At 36.9% G+C, this 14,455-nt stretch overlaps 1 protein-coding gene and 1 long non-coding RNA gene across 2 annotated transcripts in view; one reads left to right on the top strand and one right to left on the bottom strand.

The window, feature by feature from the left end:
- SHB (SH2 domain containing adaptor protein B) overlaps positions 1–14,455 on the top strand; it is a 177,295-nt gene that overhangs the window by 61,860 nt on the left and 100,980 nt on the right. Inside the window, exon 2 of the mRNA XM_058168472.1 lies at positions 3,951–4,068. Within this exon, the coding sequence (XP_058024455.1) occupies positions 3,951–4,068 (118 nt within the window). The remainder of the gene's footprint in view (positions 1–3,950; positions 4,069–14,455) is intronic.
- The window catches only part of LOC131190923 (uncharacterized), a 112,889-nt gene continuing 109,187 nt past the window's right edge, over positions 10,754–14,455 (bottom strand). The window contains exon 3 of the long non-coding RNA XR_009153363.1: positions 10,754–11,185. This is a non-coding gene — a long non-coding RNA (uncharacterized LOC131190923). The remainder of the gene's footprint in view (positions 11,186–14,455) is intronic.

Here is a 14,455-nt window from a genome sequence, read left to right as displayed (position 1 = left end):
GGCTCCTCTTATGTGCTTCTGTGCACACATGTGTGCCGGTCATCTGGCCTTCATGCGTGTGGGAGCGCTGATACCCGGACTTCCGGGTTTACATCACGCGATGGCCAACTATTCATCAGGCACGCATCTGGGCTGGAAACCGGAAGTTCAGGTGCTAGCTCGCACATGTGTGACAGACCGCTGCTCTTCCGGGTATCGGGGCTCCCACACACGCGAAGGCCAGTGGGGCTGCACATTCCTCACGGGATGGTTTTGCGTGCCATTTCCTGCATGCAGGCCAGAATTGGGTGACGTAAAAGGTTAGCTATCATTGCTATAGGGGATTCTGGGTAAGTTACAGGACAGTTCATGTGGAACCTCTGCAGACCTGTTTGATAGTGTACTTGCCTTGCTGTGTGATGGGTATAAAGCAGATAGTTGCAGAGCTTTGTTGTTGTTGTTCCTTCAGAGGAAATTATCTAGAACAAATGTAGGCAAACATCCAGCCTGTTACCTCAAATCTGATGTAAAGTAAGGCCTAGGGCTTGGGAAAGCCCAGTGCACAGTGGTAGTACAGGGAAGTGAAATCATGTTGCATCCCATTAATCTGATATTGGAAAGGCTTAAATATACAAATTCATATCTGATATCAAGGTCTTTAACAAGAAAAAAAATGAAGAGGAATGTCTTTTTGTTGCTACTATAGAATTATTTAGAGTTAAAAACCATTTTAGATCATTTACAAGTCATCTCTCTCAATTATTTTGCCAGCTTCACTATACAGCACTGTTAAAAATCATTCTTAGATTAACATGTAAACAAATTTATTGACAATTCATAGAAATAGTGGGCAATAATATGAAAAATGCCAGGGCTCAAATTTATTACTTAAATAAAATACTAAGCTCGATTAGAACTTTTAATGTACAGTTAACTGATATTTTAGAGGCCATCTAAATATATTTAGGAAGCAATAATAATTAGAATTCAGTAAGGTTTGCTTCTAAATAAATGGTTTTGCTGCTAAAAATGGATAAACATATTAAAAAGTAAACAGATCCTAAATAGTAACTAGTAAATTACTTTAGACAGCTTAAACAAGCACATAAAATATTTCAAATGCTTCTAAATTCTGTACAGATAGCTCTCAACTTACAACCATTCATTTAGTGACCAAAAGAGTGACTTACAACCAATTCTTGCACCTATAATCGTATGGTGTCTCCATAGTCAATGTAATCTAAATTTGAGCACTATTATGTATTTTTGACAGTTGCAGAGTTCTGGGGTCATGTGATTACAATTTGTGACTTCTGACAAGCGAAGTCAACAGGGGAAGCCAAATTCACTTAATGACTAAGTCATTCATTTAAAGACTGTATTATCTGCTTAACAATTGCAACAAAAAGAGCATAAAATTGAGTGTGACTCACTTAATGACCACCAGGCAACAGAAGTTCCAGTTCTAGTTTGATCATAAGTTGAGAACTACATAAAGTAATACATAAAGTGTATCTTGATGTTCTTATGAAGAAGCCAGTTGATGCTCTGGATGACATGATAATTAAGTGGAGAAAGCACCAGTCTTAGAAAGCAGGAAATCGTGAGTTCAAGTCTTGCCTTAGCCAAGAAAGCCAGCTGGTGGGTGACTTTGGGCCAGTTATTCTCTCACAGCCCAACCCATCTAACAGGGTTGCTGTTGTGAGGAAAATAGAAGGAGGAAGATGTGGAGGATATGTTCACTGCCTCGGATTGTTTGGAAAAATAATAAATGCAAAATACAAATAGATAATTATGTTCAGAGGGCACTCAGTGGTTATTTAGAAAACTGAAGGAGAGTAATGAGAGAAAAATCCCAATTCTGTCTTGCACTCTTCAACATTTGTATTGATGTGTTAGATGAGGAGATAGATGGAATATATATATTTATAAAAAAGAACATGGAATAGTAATTGATACTAAAGTGAATATAAATATATTCCTTCAAAAAAGGCAAATGCCATTTTAGATTGCATCAAAAGAAGCATAATTTCTAAATGAAAGGAAATAATTACATTCACTTTTTTTTCTTTTTTCTTGGTCAAGGACTACTTCCTATTCTGTGCTTTAAGTAAGATTCAGACAAATTGTTTCAGATTCAGAGAAGGGCAACCTTAATGATTGGTATCTTAAAAGTCAATCTTAAAAAGAGGGATTAAAGGAGCTAGGAATATTTATCTCTGAGAAGAGAACACCACAGACAGTTGTAGTAACAATTAGATTGTTTTTACAACTGTAGATATTCAAGTTTTCGTATATTGTAACTTTGTATAATGTCTGCTTCTTTCCTTCCCTCATCCATCAACAGCCTAGATTTGCATTATTTAATTTATTTCCTGATTCCAACTTCAATCCAGTGCTTTCAATCTATGTTCACTAGCTGATTCTGTCAAAAGAATCATTCTTATCAAATACAACATGATAGTTTTTACATGGGAGAAATTCCACTCACATATTGAAAATAAATATTTGTTGGAAAAATGTAAGGATTGAAAAACCAGTCTTGCATGCTGGAGTGATTTCATCTCTCATAGCAGCCTATTGAAATGTTTTTATTAGGGGAACCTCTGGAGGAAAAGATCAGCCATTAAGGGTAAAATCATTTTTCTCCATCCCTCTCCCTCTCCCCACTTCTCCTTCTCCCCCCCCCCTTTCTTTGCTCCCCTCACTTGGAGGTGGTTTTTTTGCTTTTGTAAGAAAGTAGATCAGTTTGTATGTCCATTTCCAGTTGTCTGTGTCTTCCTTTCCTTTCTGTAACCCTAAGGGAGCAGGACATTAAACTCAATGGCCTAAATCAATACTTATTATTTTAAAGACAATAAAATAAAGATGTGGGATTAATTAATTTTATTCAACCATAGATAGCTTTTCATGACACAACTATACAGCTAGTAAATTTCTTAAGGGATGTTAGCCAAAAATGGAGCAAAATGTTTCATAGCTCTATGGAAGTGTCCAAATATGACTTGCCTAATGTCTACGGATAGTCTTTGACTCATGACTGCAATTGGAACCGGAAAATGGTTGTAAGTTGAGGCATTCACATGACCAGAAGTGATTTTTAAGACCTTTTTTTTGCTGTGGTTATTAAGCAAATACCATGGGCCTTAAGCAAGTGTCACAGTCATTAAGCAAATGGTAGCAGTTGTAAGTGCGAATTTATTCATTCGAATGGGCTGTTTTCACTGGAAGCCAGCAAAAAAATATTAAAAAAATACTAGGAACCAGCATAAAACTGATCATGAATCACAGTCACATGATCACAGTGTGACCAATTGCTAAGTGCCCGACATGTGTCACATGACCGTCGGGTGCAATCATTTAACCATAACTGGGGGTGCTATACTTGCCATAAAGTTCTGGTTTTGTGGGCATCATAAATGTGAATGGTGATTAAGGAAACAGTAGTAAGCCGAGGATTACCCATATTGGTAACACAGGGGACCCCAATGCCCAGGCTGTGGACCAGTACCAGTCGATGGCCTGCCAGTAACCAGGTCGCACAAGCGAGCAAAGCACCATTCATACACACACAGGATCCAAGCAGCACACGAAACCACAACCACCCTGGTCCATGGAAAAACCATGGAGTTGGTCCCTGGCTCCCATGGAGCTGGTCCGTGGCTCCCAAAAGGCTGAGGGTGCCCTGGTATAGAGCTTAGAAGCATCACTGGTAAAAGCCCTTCTTCACAACTGATGACTCTACAAAGAAATTGATCTCCTGTCTGCCAGTGGAGAACATGCTAATGGAGGTCCAGTAGGACCACTTAAACTTTCTCGGAAACTATTTAAAGAGAGAACGGACAGCTGCAACACGGAAAAGTACTTGTGAGTTTGAATCTGTGATGCTTTGAAGTGTTTTAAATAACTTGAAAGGGGCTATTTAAAAATAGTACCCAAAGCTAAGAGTTTACCTTTTTCCTCTGTTTCAGGTTTTAATAGCTGATGACTATTCTGATCCATTTGATGCCAAGAGTGAAATCAATAAAATGGGCAAAGGAGAAAACACTGGCTATATGGAACCATATGAAGCTCAGCGGATCATGACTGGTAAGGAGGTCAAAAGGAGCATTTATAGGACTATAGGAGCCACATTTCTATCAGTCCTATTTTCCTACAACTGATCTTTTAGTAGGGTTAAGTTAGAGCAGTATTTAAGGCTGACAAATCTTCTGTGTTTAGTCTTTATGTGAATTAAATTATTATTCTCAAACAACAATATGCTCATTTTGCTTTTCCTATTAATCTGGAGAGTTTCAATGTATGTTTCTAAGTAATACTTTCATTTTCTTCCATTTAGGAGTCTTTATTTTGCATTTACTATACAATGTATGTGTGAATATATGCGGTCTTAATTGCTTGGCATTGTTTTTAAGGTGCCACAAATAGGTTCTTATTTTTTTAAGTCTAATGCAGAGAGTCTTTGTTATAGATAATGACACTTAATGATTTGAACTTCTGTTCTTCAAATGTTAATTATCACTCTGAATAAGAAATTCATAATAAACACAATGTAACAAAAGCCATAAGAGCTGCATTGCTAATCATGATGTACATTAACAGCCATGTCAGACAAGACAACAGCTGTAAATTTGTTGCCATTTTATGAGGTTTAGGCAAGTTGGCCGTGCAGCTGATTTATATACATGGCTGTAGGGTTGTTTGGTGTAAAAGCATAACCATTTCTAAAAATCCATGGTAATTGATGAGCGATTGCACTTTCCACTAAAAGATTAAAAGTACACATATTCCCCAAAGGACAAGCATAGATTCTGGGCTTATAATGTCGTGCCCCTGAGCACTAACTCCCCTGAACAAATGATTTGTTAAAAATTTATTGACCGAGACACGACAAAGAAATTCCAATTGGGTCCTTAACATCTCTAGAGCAGCACCAAACTTGTCCTGTTTGGAAAACTAAATTAGGATAAGCTGCCCTTCTAGAATGAGACACTTCGCCGTTGCTACAAGAGAGTAAGCGCTTAGGAACAGATCAATTTCCAGGGATCCCTACAAATGTAAAAAAGAAAGAGGAGGGGAAAAAGGCCATTTCTATTAATTCAATAGGTATTGCTCATTTTAAAAATTAAAATGTTTGAATGGTTTTGTGTTTTATGTTGTGTTCCAGCTGCCTTAAGCAGGGATGCTGTATACTGAAATTTCTACATGTTCTTTTTTCCTGCAGTTTTAATAGCTAACTTGGTAGGGGAATTCCTAGATTTATAAGTATTGTTTTGATGTGTCAGGTTGTTCTTTTCAGTAGATTCCGTGGGCTCTTGTAGCTGCCCTGTCAATATGTACATTTAGTTTGCTTAAGATGTAAAAACTGGGAGACTTCTGTTAAGCACAACATTTTGTAATTAACGTTGTTCAGGGCAGTATAATCAATTCTACACTGCAGGATCATTAGAAAGGACTATTAAACAACCTAAACAAAATATTGGCTTTAAATTTAGAACTCTGCTATTTTATCAAAAACCTATTTATTCAGTTAATCTTTCATATTTCTGCACTTTGATCAAAGTGCCTGGAAGGAGAAATGGTGAAGATGCGATGGAGCACAAGCTGCTCCATGGTTACAGATAGAAGTTTCTCATTCTTTGTGGAAGTTAAGACCATATGTAGACACCTGTCTCGCAATCTTCTACAGTTTTCTTGAAAGGGAATTTCCCGTTAAACAAAAGAGGGTGCCAACGTTCCAGGGAAAAAAAAACCCACTCCAAGTAAAAAATTTTACTTGGAGCACCTTTCAAAGTTCTTTCAAAATTCTATTTACTAGGATAGGTAAACTGGAACCTCTCAAATCTGAGAGGTCTGGGTTTTCCCTCAGTAAATCAAAACCCCAAAAACCATCTCCTCACTCCTCAGTCGATCATATGCTCCAATCGCCAACCGTCCCATCTCGAGACAGCACTCCGACCACTCCTTCTCCAGATGCAGGATCGGCCTGACCTTGACCGACAGGAAGAATGTTATTATGTCCAATGGGCCCCTCTACTAAATCCCCCACCCTCCTACTTTCCCACACATGAGAAAGTGGCAGCACGGAAGCTTCCGGCCTAGTGTGGCTTCCAAAGCTGACAGAGGGAACAACACAATACAACCTCACTGGCCTGTTTTTATCAACAGTAAAAAAAAATTAAAGTAAACCTGAATTCATTCATGTAAAGGAAGAGCAACACTTCAGAATGTTAGTGAATCATGATGGATTTAAAGGATTTTTTAAAAAAGGGATAGAACTAATATTCACATCTATAGTCCATCTTGAGAGTAGTAAATAAAGCCAAAAGGCAGTTTCAGATACTGCATCATTGCACATCTTCTTGGCTGATTTATATTCTTGACAGTCCCTTAATCTTATGTGCGTCATTTTTGTTTCATATTTGAAGACACTCCTGAAATTCCTTAGGGTTATAACAGTGGAAAGGTGAGTTGGAGCAAATTTGCTGGCTTAGACTGCATATAAATCATTCTATACATAAAACACTAATTTCCAAAATATACAATATTGCCGTAAGATTTCAAGACCTTTTCAACTTGCTGGTTTTTGAGATTCCTTATCATGGTTTTGTGTAGCATCCTTTTTGGAATTACAATATATATTACTGAAAGAGACTTGGGGGTTAGCTTTGCATTAATAATGAATTGTCCAGAATCTGATGAAATCAAAGAGTTCTTTTTATATGAAAAAAAAGAAACTATTTCAGTGGAACAGTTTAGAGCTTGCTTGGAGACAAATCTGTACATCACATTCACTTCGCTATATGTGTTATTTGAGAGTCACACATTGAAGTGGCATTTTCAGACATTCCACTTCATAATCGCTTATTGTGCTTCTCTCTCTTTTTAATGGCCTTATTTATTAAATTTCTTAGAGGGAATGAAGAATGATACATGGGTTTTCTTTCTGTCCTGTGGTTACAAATAGAATTTTGATACTGGTGAAAGTTTCTCTAGTATAGTCATCTCTTTTAATGTGCTTTAGTTCCTATGAAGCAAAAATCAGAAGCTGTAACTGGACCTTTTTTTAGTGTTGTTTATGCCCAGTACACTTTATCTGAAATTATAATGTTGGAAAGAACCCCGAGCAGGGTAGCATATTTTAGGGGAGGTATCTGTGTATATATTCTAATTTAACTGTATGGGAGAAGGAAATTACCTATCTACCTTTATCTATCTATCTATCTATCTATCTATCTATCTAATCTATCATCTATTGATCTATCAATCTACAGTATCTAGTAATCTGTCTATAGTGTCTATTAATCTATGTTTGTTTGTATGTATGTATGTATGTATGTATGTATGTATGTATGTATGAAAGTATCTATCATCCATTCCATCCATCCATCCATCCATCCATCCATCCATCCATCCATCCATCCATCCATCCATCCATCCATCCATCCATCTATCTATCTATCTATCTATCTATCTATCTATCTATCTATCTATCTATTCTCCCCTTTCTTCTCTCATGAAGTTAAGCTTGGAACAGTTGTCTGTGACTACTGTATAACTAACTAAAGTTTTTTTTTTATTTCAGTAAAAGTGGTAACATTTAAATGCATAAAATTTTGCAAAAGAATATTCACTCAAAACGTAATTGTGTGCGCAAAGCAAAAATAAAAGCAACGTAGAAAAGAAAAAAAATGATGTTAATGTCTCTATCGATTTCTCTATAGCTAGACAGCCTGCTGTTTAATTATGTCACAGCAGCACTTAGGCAATAGTCTTGTTAAGATTATTTAATAGCTTGAGCAGTGGGGCAGAACAATAAAACTGATTTTTCATTTGTCTTATTGTGGCCAGCTAATCTTTAGTTAAGATGACAAAAAAAAAAAATATCTCCTTGGGCTGTAGCTCTCTAAATGTGTTCAGCAATCCTATTCTTGCTAAATTTATGCTCTTTACTTTATTCCAGATTTGCTTTTAGTTTTTCCCTTGAGGGTGCAAAGTTTAATGGAGATAGCGCTTTGAAAAGTCTTCTAATGCATTTCTCCAGCCCTGCCAACAATGGGATATTAGCTTAGATTGTGTCATGGGATCTTTGTTCAGTCTTCAGGGAGATAGAGCATCCCTGAAAAGGGAAGAATTACAGTCCTCTCGCTAAAAGTCCAGATGTAAAATTACCACATTTATTATTAATGAAATGGTTAAAATATGGTTGGGCTTCAGTAGCTGTTACACAATATTATGTATAATGGCAGAATATCTGTGAACAAAGCATCTCAGGAATCTGTTTAGGGCTAAGCCTTTGAATATCTCTTCTCCCCAAATGTTCCTCTCTTTGGAAATACAGAGAACAGCACCAGAAATGTTTGTAAGCATCTCAGCATGCTTCACAAAGCAGACAGATGGACTTATTCATCTCTGTATTTGCTAGCAGAGGAATCTCTATCAGCTTCCAGGTAAGGAAATCCTTCCCAGCTAACTGAAGTGCTGCAGTCCTTCATTTCCATAAGATCTGCAGGTAAAAGCTTATTGCATTTAAGGAGACAGGCTAATCCGGAAGCATTTTGGATTACATTTTTATCTCGGAGATGTCTCAAATTCATAATGAGGCCCCTCTCATGTTGGAGCTGGGTGTCAAACACTTTTTTGTCTGTTCTGACCTTTGTATATCTCATCATCTCCTCCCATCTACATGCTCCCTAGATGAGTTTCATGACCTGGGTGAATACTGCCTCATCCTTATCTGTGCTAATCTGTGTAATTAATTTTCCACTGCAATTTGTTATATCTCCTCTTCTTTCCTGTTTGTAACTACATTCTGTTGCAGGACTGTTCTTGTCCTTGAGAAGGCTGCCTCGTGCTTTCAATTGCCATTTCCCCCCTTTTAAATAGCCTCTTACTGTTTGGCTTAATGTTAAAGGAGTCTGTCTTTGTAATTTGGGGCACCAGGACCTAAATTCATGCCAGTGTAGGGGGAAAAAAACTGCTAATTTTTATGGCTTTTACAGGGTTCAGATAGTCAAATTAAGTACTGTATTTTTTTTAAAATGAAATATATAATAAGCTGGAAAAAATATACATATGCCTTTTTTTAGAGGAACAAACTAAGTAATATGATAATTCACAATAATTTGCTGTGAATTATAGAAATATGTGAAAGCTTTGATAAACTGTTCTGATTTTTGTAAGATGCAGTTTCTTATACATTCAGATAAACTGATGTGTTTATTTCAGTGTTTTTGTATAAAGCCACACTGGTTGCAATGATATTATAGATCTGTGTGTTTTGGGTGCAAAATACAAGAAAATATGATGTTTTAGTTTCTATGTCCATTACCAATATTTAGCAATTGCATTTCACTTTAGAGAGCACAAAATACATTACAAACATTTTTTTAAGAATCTTGTGTCAACTTTATCAAATGGCCAGTATTATTCCTAGAATAAGAAAGGAATAAGGGAGAAGGAATCATACTTCACCTCTGAATAACTAGTGAACCTGAGACTGGATAAAAATTCAGTCAAGGAATTTGTAGTTTACTTTTCTTTATGTATTGTACCATGCCAGTTCTCAGCACTGAGAAAGTGAAGCTCCAGCCTATCTTCTGATGTTAGTAATAATCCTGGGATTTTCCCTTCAATATAGTAATTCAAACTGGAATCACTTTTGAACTGAAATCTTTATTTGCTTCCAGGTTATATCCTACATACTTGCTATAGATCTTGTCCAGACAGGACTGGCTTCCTGTTTTTCAGGTTTGGTATGTAACACACATCCAGGAAAATTGGGGAGTTTGTCTGTGAAAAGGAAGGTGCCTCCATCAAGGGCTGAGTTTAGGAACCTTGTAGTTTATGGATGGTTAAGGACGACCAAGACTTGATATTGTCTTCAAAACTAGGGATGAGCGTTTGTTTTGTTTGTTTGCTTAACTGAGTGACTGGTTTTTATCTTGGCTTTCATTCAGGAGCTGAATGCCAGCATTTGTAGTGCTTCCTCCTATTTTTCATACAGCAACAGCAAATCTGTACAATTGGTTGGGCTGACTTGTGAATAACTGGCACAAATTCATCCAATGAGCTTCCATGGCTGAGGGTGGACAAGAATCGAGTCTTCCTGCTAGTCCAGCACCTTATCCACTACAGTATACTAATTCCTCATTGAAATGTGAAGCATTAGCACTCACAATTGGTAAATTGGTTGCCCTGTAGCTTTTTGGAACTATATTTCAACCCATGTTTGATCAGCAGAGAACCTGCTAAAGCCACAATTGACTTTAGTGTATCTGGATTAAATAAGGTAATACAAGTAGTCTTTGACTTGCAACCATTCATTTTGTGAGTGTTCAAAGTCACAATGGCATTGAAAAAGGTGGCTTACAACCAGTCCTTACACTTACAACTGCCACAGCATCCCTAGGTTCACATGATCAAAATTTGAGCATTTGTCAACTGACATGTATTTATCCTGGGTTCATGTGATCACCATTTGCGACCTTCTCAGATGGCTTCAAAGAACCAAAGACAAGGTGGGGGATAAGATTTCCTTAATGACCGCATGATCCACCTAACTGCTGTGTTTTACTTAATAGCTGTGGCAAAAAAAAAAAAAAAAGTAAAATTGGGTGTGATACAAATAACCAGTTTGTTTAGCAATGAAAAATCTGGTCCCAGTTGTAAGTGGAGGACTACCTGTATTTGACCAAGCGTGGGGGTGGTAATAGGGGCAGAACCATCTTAAGGCTTCTCTTATATTGTATTCATATATTAGAAAGTAGCATTCTTTATAGAGAACTTATAGTGGTTAGATAAATCAGTACTCTTGGTCTCATAAGACAAGATTCTTTGGAAGCAACCAGCAGTTTCATAATCATCTGAATGATACCAGCAGTGTGGTCGGCCCTGTTTACAGAAGCATGGATGTTATGCTTTGACCATAAATAATACAGTTGCCTTCTGATTGCAGTTTTCTTTCAGGAACTATATTTGAAATAGCCTGGGAGTGCAGGAGAACTGGCCTTCCCAGGATCCTGCAAGTACTTGAGGCAAACCTTTAGGTGCCAGCTCCTTTTATAACTAGTTTTTTGTCTGAACATGTAATGTCAAGCTTAATGGCAACCTCAGATGTTTTAGGTTCCTGTGACTCACTGCTTGCAAAACCCTTAATCTTCACAGGTGTCTCCTGGATTTCTAGCTGTGGATTTTTGCATCATCTCTGCAAAAAAAGAAAGAAAGAAAGAAAATTGATTAGGCATCAATATTTTGTCTTTCCCATGTCTCTTTTTCACAGAAATTCTTTGTGCCACAACAACAGAGAGCTGCAAAACAAAGGACTCAGACATAGACCATTTCAATTTCCCAGGCAGTTTCAAGTTGGCAGCTATGCCTACTAGGGCTGCATAGGCTGCTATCTTATTCCTTAAAGCCTGACCCCCAGTAGCCAACCAGCTGTGCATTAAATGGCTCACAGTGGCCACTCACTTTCTTCTGATTAGAGCTGTGTAGAGGAATTTTAAGACATTTTTCCTTAGCTGGGGGATTACCAAACATGTTGATTTAAAACCATAATCCCCAACTACCATGTTTCCCCAAAAATAAGACATCCCCGATAATAAGCCCAATTGGGCTTTTGAGCACTTGCACTAAAATAAGCCCTCCCCGAAAATATTTAAATGCATGCGCAGCTGGTCACCACCATTTCCTCTGGTTAGGGCTTGGAAGAAAGAGCTGGAAATCAGGTAAGATGGCAAGAGGAGCCCTGTCTTGCTCCACATGCCCCAAAATAATAAGATGTCTCCAAAAATAAAACTAAGCGCTTATTTCGGGGTTCAAAAAATCATAAGGCAGGGTCTTATTTTCGGGGAAACATGGTAGTCATTGTATATTCCTTGTGAAGAGGTTTTGGTTCAAAACATCTAGAGTTCTTCAACCTGAGAGTGTTTTTTGCCAGTTTAATTTGGTGTCAAATTAAAATTGCTCTTCATTCTTCTCCCCTCCTTCAAAATAAGAAGAAAATATTTGCTAAATCCTCCTGAATTTGTTTTAATTCCAAGATGGCCAAGGAATATTTGTGAGAGTTTGGTCTTTCGTTGTACAGCCATCCATCCAACAGTGTCCAGTCTCCCTGGATATTCCATCTATAGGGCTGCTTCAGATCAAAAAACAAGAGCAGACAGTAGCAGCCATCAGATACAAGAAAGTAAACTTTAATATACTCCCCAATAGGTTTTGTTTCCAGAAACAATAATAGGCAAAGTACCGTAGTTTCTTTACTATTGTGCCACCTGCTAATTTTCCCTTACAGGCTTCAAAATGCACACATGGATTAGTGACAAGAAAGTAACTGCAGTGAAGATTTGTATTGGCAGAAAATGGGAAAATTGAAATGCTCCATATTTGATGTCTGCTTTCTTCTAGGCTTAAAAATAGTTGTTGTATTTTGTTTTATCTGCATAAAGATTTTTATCTTTAAAATCTTTTTACATAAAAGATTTCACATAAGATTTTAGGCATTTTCAGACATTTTTACACTATTACTTCCCACTTCTCCAAAATGTTTGCAAATGACCTGCTACTCAGTGAATTTGCCAGTGGTCCTTATAATAGTCCCATAGGGAAGATACAAAATGTGTGTTCTGCTGTTATCTGATCCCAGGATGCTATGGATCAGAAACAACCCAACATTTCTGCACCTCTTGGCTCACTGAAAAAAGGAAATATAATAAATTTTAAACATTTTTCCTGATATACCCATTCTATTGTGAAGGGAAGCTCTGTTGGTCCGAGAAAAAAAAGAATAATAAAAAAAAAACACGATGACCATGCCAACATTATCGCAACATCAGTAGTTTGTCAATCAATATCTTTATTTTCCTGATATCTTTAACCATGATTGCATGGTAAGATGAGGGAAAGAGGCAGATACATTCTAAGCAATAACAAAGGATCCATGAATTCTACTTTAAAATAAAACTATGCTTGATAATGAGTTTTCACTAATAATATGACTTTATACTTCCTCCCACTTGTGGCTAAGGAGAAGTAAAGTAGGTATAACATTGGTCTTCTCTTTGATAAGAGAGTCATCCTGCAAATGCTGAGCTATTGCTTTGTATTATTATATTTTTATTTCTATCCTTGTTTTTGAGTGGTTGTGTTGAAACACAATGGCTTACTTCAGTCCAAAGGTGGGAGTCAAAGAAAGATTCCACCAATAGAAGAACAGATTGCTAATCAGCTTCAATGTTGCAAAAAACAAACAAACCCACAACTATCACAAAAAGGTTTATCTGTTTTCAAATAAGATGACTGAAAACAAGAGTTCAGATCTTCAAACCAAGTTAACGTGATTTTCAACTAGCACTCATCCATATATGAAGGTGCTTTTCATGGATTCATTTGCACAAACAAGTTAAGATTCTTTAAATATAACTTTTGGAATTTTTATACAATTTATTGTATTATTCAGATAAGCCTATTTCATTAATTTATAATTTAATGTATTATATGAATAGTGAAAATTTATTAAGTCAGAAACCAAGAGATAAGATATAAGTGCTGAGCAAGGCAAAGGCAAGGCTGAGCAAAAGACTACTATAATGTTTCAAGCTACAAAGACCAGAAGAATACATGTTGCTTGTGGATCCCGTAAGTAAGAGTTGAGAGGCTATTATGGCAACTGTCCTCTGCATCCCGTTGCAGATGTACATGAACCTTGCCTTACTAACCTTCAAAATAGCACTAATAACATGACACTTTCTCCCCACATGCCTTTGATTAGGGTGATTGGGAGGGGTCCCTTTTGTTAGTTTTTATCTCTATGGTTGGAGAGAGAGTTAGTGGTGGTTCTCACCAGATGACCCATTCTTTGAGTGTGTTTCTTCCCTCTCCTTCTGTGCTAAGCCACTTGGCAGCATTGACCAAGTGGTATTGGCCTAATTTTTGAACATTTGAAAAATAAATAAAAATCAGACTTAAACAGCTTTGTGAAATGCACAGTTTCTGATATTCAAAGATATACTTTCCTCTATAGAGAAATTCTGTTTATTGTCATACTTTTGGGTTGGGTTCTAATCTTTTGATTTATTTTTTTTTACTTGAAATGTATAAAATAAACAATGACACTATTCCGCCCAGTTGCTTTGGAGCAATTAAATATCAACTTGATGGGTGCTTAGCCTAACTATTCAGTATAATTTGTTCCTTCATATTAGGTTACAGAACTAAGCTGAATTGATGTGACAAGAAACAAAAGCTGTGCACAATTGGTTGTCACAATCCTTGCCCTTTCTAAAGTTTCCTCTTTCAGATATTAGAAATGCAGAATTCTTAGAATTAGAGACTGAGTGAGAGAAATGCATTTCAACTTGGTCATCTCTGAGCCATTGTGAAATGCAAGGACTATTAAGCAATATGATTCCTTCCTTCCTTCCTTTTTTTAATTACCTTCACCTTTTATTGTGGTAGCATAGTGGTGGTAATAACT

This window comes from Ahaetulla prasina, chromosome 2 (genome assembly GCF_028640845.1).
Source record: "Ahaetulla prasina isolate Xishuangbanna chromosome 2, ASM2864084v1, whole genome shotgun sequence".
NCBI classification, from domain to species: Eukaryota; Metazoa; Chordata; class Lepidosauria; order Squamata; family Colubridae; genus Ahaetulla; species Ahaetulla prasina.
This window is presented reverse-complemented; position numbering and strand designations above follow the sequence as displayed.